This window comes from Cebus imitator, unplaced genomic scaffold (genome assembly GCF_001604975.1).
Source record: "Cebus imitator isolate Cc_AM_T3 unplaced genomic scaffold, Cebus_imitator-1.0 Scaffold179, whole genome shotgun sequence".
Lineage (NCBI taxonomy): Eukaryota > Metazoa > Chordata > Mammalia > Primates > Cebidae > Cebus > Cebus imitator.
In genome coordinates, this window is record NW_016107494.1 from 2,336,544 (window position 1) to 2,346,484 (window position 9,941).

The 9,941-nt window shown below is 44.1% G+C and overlaps 1 protein-coding gene across 4 annotated transcripts in view; it reads right to left on the bottom strand.

The window, feature by feature from the left end:
- Positions 1–9,941, bottom strand: part of RAD52 (RAD52 homolog, DNA repair protein) — a 43,530-nt gene that overhangs the window by 23,655 nt on the left and 9,934 nt on the right. Inside the window, exon 1 of one of the 4 annotated variants that reach the window (XR_001830099.2) lies at positions 9,333–9,661. The exons of 2 other annotated variants lie outside the window; for them this stretch is intronic. Coding sequence is in view for 1 of the 2 variants with exons in the window: in XM_017545476.2 (XP_017400965.1) it covers positions 9,333–9,350 (18 nt within the window). In the remaining variant the exon portion in view is untranslated. Of the gene's footprint in view, positions 1–9,332; positions 9,662–9,941 lie in introns of those variants that run through there. One more of the 4 variants, XM_017545476.2, reaches the window with a different exon arrangement.

Here is a 9,941-nt window from a genome sequence, read left to right on the forward strand (position 1 = left end):
AACAAAGAAGCAATACTCAACCTGTACTAGCTAAGAGGGTAACTCTGGGAGGTGATGGATATGTGAATTACCTTGACTGTGGTAATCATTTCACAATGCGTTCACATGTCAAATCATCATATTGTATACCTTAAATATATACAATTTTAATTTGTCAATCATACCTCAATAAAGCTGGGGGGTAGGGAATAAAATCAAGTGAATGTGTTTTAAAGTTTTAAAAAAACAGCCGGGCATTATGGCTCACACCTTGTAATCCCAGCACTTTGGAAGACCAAGGCAGGTGGATCACCTGAGGTCAGGAGTTTAGCACCAGCCTGGCCAACATGGTGAAAACCCTGTCTCTACTAAAAATTAAAATTAGCCAGACGTGGTGGCACATGCCTGTAGTTTCAGCTACTCGGGAAGCTGTAGTGGAAGAATCACTTGAATCATGGATGAGGAGGTTGCAGTGAGCTGAGATAGCGCCACTGCACTCTGACCTGGATGACAGCGTGAGACTCCATCTCAAAAAATAATAATAATAATAAAGTTTTTAAAAACCTTAACTTTGCCAGGTGCAGTGGCTCATGCCTGTAATCCCAGCACTTTGGGAGGCCGAGGCAGGCAGATCCCAAGGTCAAGAGATCGAGACCATCCTGGCCAACGTGGTGAAACCTCATCTCTACTAAAAATACAAAAATTAGCTGGGCATGATGGTGCGCATCTGTAGTCCCAGCCACTCGGGAGGCTGAGGCTGAGGCTGAGGCAGGAGAATCGCTTGAACCCAGGAGGCAGAGGTTGCAGTGAGCTGAGATCGCAGCACTGCACTCCAGCCTGGACGACACAGCGAGACTCCGTCTCCAAAAAACAACAACAAACCTCAACTTACTGCTCCCTACTATATAGGCAGCATGACCCTGATCACTACTGTGGAGTCAAAAAGAAATAGAAGCCACAATCACTGAAATGCTTTCCAGCAGCTAACAAGATGGCTGGAAGGAAGAGACTAACAGAAATGAACTGAATGAGAACAAGGAACGGTGGATCACGCCTGTAATCCCAGCACTTTGGGAGGCTGACGCAGGCAGATCATGAGGTCAGGAGTTCAAGACCAGCCTGACCAACGCAGTGAAACCCTGTCTCTACTAAAAGTACAAAAATTAGCCGGGTGTAGTGGCACACGTCTATAAACCCAGCTACTTAGGAGGCTGAAGCAGGTCAATCACTTGAACCTGGGAGGCAGAGGTTGCAGTAAGCTGAGATCACACCACTACACCCCAGCCTGGGAAACAGAGCAAGACTCTATCTCAAAAAAAGAAAAAAATGGAAACAAATGAAAAGCAGGAGACCCCCAACATGCAGGAAGGCTCTATAGAGCAATAAGCCAGTAAGCCAGTTCACATCCTGGACCAGCAGCATCACCAATCACCTGTGAACCTGTGTTTTTTTGGTGTGCTTTCTTCATATTTTTTGAGACAGTTTCGCTCTTGTCACCCAGGCTGCAGTGCAGTAGCATAATCTCAACTCAATGCAACCTCCACCTCCGGGGTTCAAGAGATTCTTCTGCTTCAGCCTGCTGAGTAGCTGAGATTACAGGTGCATGCCACCATGCACAGCTAAATTTTGTATTTTAGTAGAGATGGGTTTCAACATGTTGGCCAGGCTGGTCTCAAACTCCTGACATCAGGCAATCTGCTCTCTTCGCCTCCCAAAGTGCTGGGATTACAGGCGTGAGCCACCACACCCAGCCACCTGTGAACCTTTCAAAATGCAAATTCTTAGGCCCTACCCCAGACTTCCTGAATCAGAAACTCTGGGGGTGAGCACAGCCAGGCGTGCTTTCAGAGCCAATGCATTTGACTGAGCCTATGCAAATGTATAAAGTCCAATTAGAAAGCACACTTACCCTCGGAGCAATCATAGACAACTGGCCGAGCCCCTGCCTGAATACCCCTGTATCTGCAAATGAAAGTTTCAGTTGTGCCTCAGCAAATTTGCACATTACAAATCTTCATATTAATTGCAAATAGAACTACAAATTCATGATTGTCAAGTAGCATGGTGCTCCTCATGACATTACAATAGTCCCCTCTCTTTTGGGCATAATGTTAAGTGGAAAAAAAATAGTCCTCCTTCATCTACAGTTTTTGTTACCCACAGTTCACAGTCCAAAATTTCCCAGTGGAATAGTCCAGGAATAAACAAGTTATTAAGTGTTAAGTTGCATGCCATTCTGAGTAGCATGATGAAATCTCATACTATCTTTTTCTGGCCTGCCAGGGACATGAATCATCCCTTTGTCCAGCGTCTCCAAACTATAGACAGTACTGCCACGTGGTCACTTAGTAGCGCTCTGTTATCAGATTCAAAAAACACAGTGTATATAAGGTTTGGCATATCTGCAAGTTCAAGCATCCACTGCGTTCCTTAGAACGTATCCCCAAGGAGAGGCAGAGGTTTCGATGAGATTGCGCCACTGCACTCCAGCCTGGGTAATAGAACTAGACTCTGTCTCCAAAAAAAAAAAAAAAAAAAAAAAGAATGTATCCCCAAGGATAAGGAGGACTATGTACAATGCAATGTTTAAGAGATCAAATTCTGCCAGTCTGGACAGCATGGCAAGATGTTATCTCTAGAAAAAATAAAAAACATTAGTAGGTGACAGAGTGAGACCCCATCTTTGAAAAATAAAGTGCTGGATGCAGTGACTCATGCCTGTAATCCCGGCACTTTGGGAGGCTGAGGCAGGCAGAACATGAGGTCCGGAGTTCAAGACCAGCCTGGCTAACATGGTGCAACCCCATCTCTACTAAAAAAAAAAAAAAAATTAGCTGGGTGTGGCGCATGCCAGATTGCTGGGATTACAGGCATAAGCCATCATGCCTGACCTGGAAAACTATTTAAATAATCATAAAACATTACTCTTTAGCTAAGAATAATAAATTCAGCATTAAATCTATCATTAAAAAGTAGGAAAGGCCACAAGCGGTGGCTCATGCCTGTAATCCCAGCACTCTGGGAGGCCGAGGCAAGTGGATCACGAGGTCAGGAGTTGGAGACCAGCTGGCCAACATGGTGAAACCCTGTCTCTACCAAAAACACAAAAAAATTAGCTGGGCATGGTGGTGTATGCCCGTAATCTCAGCTACTTGGGAGGCTGAGGCAGGAGAATAACTTGAACCAGAGGTTGCAGTGAGCCAAGATCACACTACTGCACTCCAGCCTGGGTGTCAGAGCAAGACTCCGTCTCAAAAAAACAAAAAAAAAAGTAGGATAGTAGTCTAAACTAGGTTAGTCAATAAGTGTCTAAAATTGTTAAATCAAGAAATAGTGAATAAGGGTTTTAGAATGTAGATGTAAATGCCAGAAAAGGGAATTAGAAGAAATCAATCCAACTGAGGCGTGAGGCTGGGGTGGGCAATGGTGCAGCAGGAAGCTCCTCTATTTTCAAAGTAAAATGTCTAGTACTACAGCATTTCACTGTTCAAATATGTGCATGTATTATTTTAGTAGAAACAAAGATTTAAATACTTATTCTACAAAGCAGAGGTCAGCCAACTTATTTTGTCAAGGACCAGACAGCAGACAGTAAATATTCTTAAGTTTCTTGGGCTCAACAGTCACTGTCACAAGTACTCAACTCTGGCATTTTAGTGAAAGCAGTCACAGAGTACCTAAGTTAAAGGCCATGGTTGTGTCCCAAACTTTGTTTACAAAACAGGCAGATTTCGCCCACAGACCATAGTGTGCCAACCCCCACATAAAGCATGCTTTGAACTCTAGTCAGATGTGGTTCAATATCCAGCTCCACCAGGCAAGTTACTTAAATTGGGCAATTACTTAACCTGACTGTGCCTCAGTTTCTTCATCTAAAAAAGGATGATCTTATTAATAATAATATTAATATTATTAATAAGATCATCCTACATTTATTATATCAGAATGATATGATAATAGCTTCCAGCTAGGATTATTAGTGAATACTAAATGGTTGGTGGGAAACAGGACATTCACAGTCTCACATAAGCACCAATCGGGTTGTCAGAAATAAAAGGGCATGCTTTGTGAATGTACTTAATGCCACTGAAAAGTACACTTGACACAGCAGGGTGGACGGGTCCACTTTGTAGCCTATGTGGCTCCAAGGTCAACACAGCAGGGGTAGAGAGAATTGGAGTCATACCAGTTCATAGCTGCCTCCACCCTATGTAACACTACCACTTCTGATAACAACACGCTGATGAGAACGTGTCATTTACATAGCCCCAAAGATGCAAAGGGGGCATCTGAATATTTGCTAAGTACTGTCTACCAAAACCCATTCCCCCTACTCCAACATGGGCCCCAAGAAGGTGGGAGATTCTGATTCTTCCTGGCATCATCAGTGACTAGCATAGATCCTGGCTCATAAATAGGGCCTTGGGAAGTATTTGCTGAGTAACAGCTCTTGACTAATTAAATGAATGAATAAGTGGCATGAAAAAATAAATAAGTAAATGATATACATAATGCAGCATATACAAAATATATTTTAAAACTTTTTTTTTTTTTGAGATGGAGTTTTACTCTTGTTGCCCAGGCTGGAGTGCAATGGCGTGATCTCAGCTCACTGCAAACTCCACCTCCCAGGTTCAAGCAATTCTCCTGTCTCAACATCCCGAGTAGCTGGGATTACAGGTGCCCACCACCATCCCCAGCTAATTTTTGTATTTTTAGTAAAAATGGGGTTTCACTATGTTGGCCAGGTGCTCTCAAATTCCTGACCTCAGGTAATCCACCCTCCTCGGCCTCTCAAAGTGCTGGGATCACAGGCATGTACCACCACGTCTAAACACTTCTTACATTTAAAGAGCAACTTGTGGCAAGGCATGGTGGCTTACACCTGTAATCCTAGCACTTTGGGAGGCCAAAGCAGATGGATCACCTGAGGTCAGGAGTTCCAGACCAGCCTGGTCAACATGGTGAAACCCTGTCTCTACTAAAAATACAAAAATTAGCTGGGCGCGGTGATGCACACCTATAATCTAGCTACTAGGGAGGCCGAGGCAGGAGAGTCATTTGAACTTGGGAGGCGGAGGTTACAGTAAGCCAAGATCATGCCACTGCACTCCAGCCTGGGCAACAGAATGAGACTCTGTCTCAAATATAATAATGTAATAAATATAAGAGTAATTTGTTCTAGTTTTATAAATAAATTAAAACAGTTAGCCAGGTCAGGCACAGTGGCTCACTCCTATAATCCCAGCACTTTGGGAGGCTGAGGTGGGCTGATCACCTGAGGTCAGGAGTTCAAGACCAGCCTGGCCAACATGATGAAACCCCATCTCTACTAAAAATACAAAAATTAGCTGGACACGGTGGTGCGTGCCTGTAGTCCCAGCTACTTGGGAGGCTGAGGCTGGAGAATCGCTTGAACCTGAGAAGCAGAGGTTGCAGTGACCTGAGATCACGCCACTGCATTATAGCTTGGGCAATGGAGCGAGAGTCCCTCAAAAAAAAAAAAAAAAAAAAAATTTCAGCCATTTATTGAAGGACAATCTTATCTTTGCCCATAAAGTAAACACAAAATATTTTCTGCTTTTTTTGCTCTTTTACTTTGAAAAAGATGCTTACTGTTCTGCCTTCCTTCCTAACATTGTCTACAATGGTTTTCCAATTTCACACACACACACACACATACACACAAAAAAAGGCTGGGCACAGTTGGCTGACTCCTGTAATCCCAGCACTTTGGGAGGCCAAGGCAGGCGGATCAAGAGGTCATGAGACCATCCTGGCCAACATGGTGAAACCCCATCTCAATTAAAACATTAAAAATTAGCCAGGTGTGGTGGCGCACACCTGTAGTCCCAGCTACTCAAGAAGCTGAGGCAGGGCAATTGCTTGAACCCAGGAGGCAGAAGTTGCAGTGGGCTGAGATCGTGCCACTGCACTCCAGTCTGGTGACAGAGCAAGACTCCGTCTCAAAAAAAAAAAAAGCATTTTTTTTTTAAGCAATAGGGTCTTGCTCTGTAAAGGCTGGAATGCAGTGGTATGATCATAGCTCACTGTAACTTTGACCTCCAGGGTCAGGGGATCCTCCCACTTCAGTCTCCTGAGAGTATAGGACTACAGGTGAGTGCTATCATGCCTGCCTAAATAACAAAAAATTTTTTTAGAGATGAGTGTCTCACTATGTTGCCCAGGTTTGTCTTGAGCTCCTGGGCTCAAGCAATCCTCCTGCCTTGGCCTAACAAAATGCTGAGATTAAAGGCATGAGCCACTATGCCTAGCCTCCATTACAAATTAAAATATCTTTATTGTAGAAAGCTTAAAACATGTATCAGAGAATATGAAAGTAAAATTCAAGGCCGGGCGCGGTGGCTCAAGCCTGTAATCCCAGCACTGTGGGAGGCCGAGGCGGGTGGATCACGAGGTCAAGAGATCGAGACCATCTTGGTCAACATGGTGAAACCCCGTCTCTACTAAAAATACAAAAAATTAGCTGGGCATGGTGGCGCATGCCTGTAATCCCAGCGACTCAGGAGGCTGGGGCAGGAGAATTGCCTGAACCCAGGAGGCAGAGGTTGCAGTGAGCCGAGATCGCGCCATTGCACTCCAGCCTGGGTAACAAGAGCAAAACTCCGTCTCAAAAAAAAAAAAAAAAAAGAAAGTAAAATTCAGCTGGATCTCACCAAGAGATAGCTGCTGTCTTTCTGTCTGTGTGACTGTGTTTGTCTGTGTGTTTTATATGTCTGCATATTTGTTAAACAAAGGTAGAATCCAAATGCATTAGGCATATCTTATGCAACACCTGAAATTTTCTTGGTCTTGTATGACCTTGAGGTCCTTGGGCACTTTTTCCACCCCAGCTGTCACTGGGCTGATCAGATACATCTGGGTTATAACCAACTGCCCACAGGCACAACCCCATGGTCCCTTACCTCCTGCTCATACTGGATGCCTACTGCTTCCCACCCTTGGCTTGCCACTTGCCTTTGAGGTATAAAGGCCTGTGGGACCCACCTGGTGCCCACACATGTATAACCCAGAAGTCTGTGGGAATTAATGTACCATGAAGCAAACCTTTTTCCAATGAGATACAGAAGCTGAGGGGACCGTCCTTCCTTTTTTAGATGGATTGCCCTGGAATGCAGTTATTTATACAAGCTCCTGCGAGACAGCTTTAAGAAATCAGCAACCAACTGTACTTGCACCAAGGGGGCCAACTTCAAAATGCACCTTTGAATAGACTTAATCCACCTCCTCCCCTCACTCACCTTTCACCTACCTCTGCTTGAAAGTGCCCTTCTTGAAAAAATAATAGCACATAAGTTCTTGCCTCAAGCTCTAGGTTCTCTAGGTTCCAGGGTACTGAGATATAGCAGACACTACAAATGCTCTACTAATCATCCCTTCGGCTCTTATCACAATAGTGCACCCTGGTCTGACTTCCAAATGCCAACATGGGTGTTTTGTCACCTGAGAGCTTTCTTTGGTATCCAGACTACTTTGCACCTGTTTATGGCAAGCTGTAAGCACCAGAGAATTGAACCACCCTGGCAGCAGCCCTCAAATGGTACCTGACAGGAGCTGGTGTTGAAACACCCTAGATTTCTTAGCCCTCTGTGGGATACCACCAAGCCATGAGCTTCCCCAGTGGAATTAGGTTGGGTTGTTACCAGTGGCAACAGGCTTGATAATTCGCCCTTTGTTGTCGAATTTTCCTTTCCTGTCTTTCTTCCCCTCTCCTGTCTCCCTTCCCCTCTCCTCTACCACTGTGTAAAGGAATAATCTCCAAATAAACTACTTGAGAATAAAAAGGAGGGCGGCAAAAGATACCTTTACAATGTAGAAACCTGGGAGCTACCACCTTAATCATTAAATAATAAAACTTAATGTCACCAATTGTAGGCATATCATGTGCTTCCTTATGGATGGACTAATAAGGTCACATCACTTAGGTGGTATTTCTGCCAATCTAATCATGAGGATAATCAAACAAGTTGAAATGCACAAGGCAATTGGCCTGGACTCTTCAAAAGCATCAGTGTCTCAAAAAAACAAAACAAAACAGAAGGGCTGGTGAACTTTTCTATATTAAAAGAAGCTTAAGGCTAGGATTACATGCCTGTAATCCCAGCACTTTGGGAGGCCAAGGCAGGTAGATTATCTGAGCTCAGGAGTTCAAGACCAGCCTAGCCAACATGGTAAAATCCTGTCTCTACTAAAAACATAAAAATTAGCCGGGCGTGGTGGCACACACCTGTATTCCCAGCAATTCAGGAGGCTGAGACAGGAGAATCACTTGAACCCAGTAGGCAGAGGTTGTAGTGAGCCAAGATCGTGCCACTGCACTCCAGTCTGGCTAACAGGGCAAGACTCCATCTCAATAAATAAATAAATAAAGAGAGACTTAAGAGACATGACAACTAAATGCACTGTGTGATCTTCAATGACATTTTGGATCAAGGATAAAGAAAAGCTATAAAGATTATTATTAGGACAATGGGAGAAATCTGATGATGGAATGAATGTGAGACTGCAGCTGCAACCTCCTGGCCTCAAGTGATCCTCCTGCCTCAGCATCCCAAGTAGCTTGGACTATAGGCACACACCACCACAGCTGGTTAGTGTGATAAGTATATCACGGTTATGTAGGACAGTGTATGATGCAGTACTGGAGTAAAGTGTCATGTTTTCTGCAACTTATTCTCAATTCATTCAACTAATAGTGTGTTTTTGTGTGTTGCGTGGGTATAGAGAGAGTAAGAAAAAGGCAAGGAGATAAAGCAAAGTAACAAATTTATGAACCTAGGTGAAGGATATGCAGACTTTGATCATAAATTTTCTTTTTTCTTTTTTTTTTTTTTTTTGAGACAGTCTCGCTGTGCTGCCCAGGCTGGAGTGCAGTGAGACAATCATCATGACTCACTGTAACCTCAAACTCCTTAGCTCAAGTGATCTTCCCACCTCAGTCTCCTGAGTAGCAGGGACTACAGTTGTATACCACCACACACGACTCATTTTCTTTTGTAGAGACAGGGGTCTCACTATGTTGCCCAGGTTGGCCTCGAGCTCCTGGGCTCAAGCAATCTTCCTGCCCCAGCCTCCCAAAGCACTGGGATTACAGATGTGAGTTACTGCACCCAGCCCATTGTAAAATTTGTCCAAAGGCTTCATATCCTTCAGAGTAAAGTGTTAAGAAAGACTATCTGCATAGCCAAGGTTATGGCAGCTACATAAATCCAAATATCCCAACATATCCTCCAAAAACGATACAGACCAACCAACAGGTGGAACAAAGAAAATCACCAACATCTCCTATCTTCACCACACTTAGAAGACTGAAAACGCTACAAGCTTCGAACCTGGAAGTAGAAAAACATCAATTTCTGGTAGAGATGTTTCTCAACCTCTCGTCCAGCTCTTTAAGAACAGCAAAGAGGGATCCAGATAGGAAGAGAGATGCAAAGAAGAGAGAAGAATGGAGAGCCTGAGACAGAACTAAAATATCTCCCTGAAAAAGAAAACTCACGGTATGCAAATGCTGACAAATAATTCTGTTAAATCGGGAGAGGAAGAAAGGGTGGGGGAGAGACACATTTAAACACATGCAGAACTTGATGAGGCAGTCTTGAGAAGGCAAGCTTTCTGGGGAGAAGGAGAAAAGAAATGAAAGGGTACCCTCTGTTGGCCAGGCATGGTGGCTTACACCTGTAATCCCAGCACTTTAGTAGCCTGAAGCAGGCAGATCACAAGGTCAAGAAATCAAGACCATCCTGGCCAACATGGTAATACCCTCTCTCTACCAAAAATACAAAAATTAGCTGGGCATGGTGGTATGCACCTGTAGTACCAGCTACTCGCGAGGCTAAGGCAAGAGAATCGCTTGAACCGGGGAGGCAGAGGTTGTAGTAACCTGAGATCACTCCAGCCTGGTGACAGAGCGAGATACCATCTCAAAACACAACAAAAAA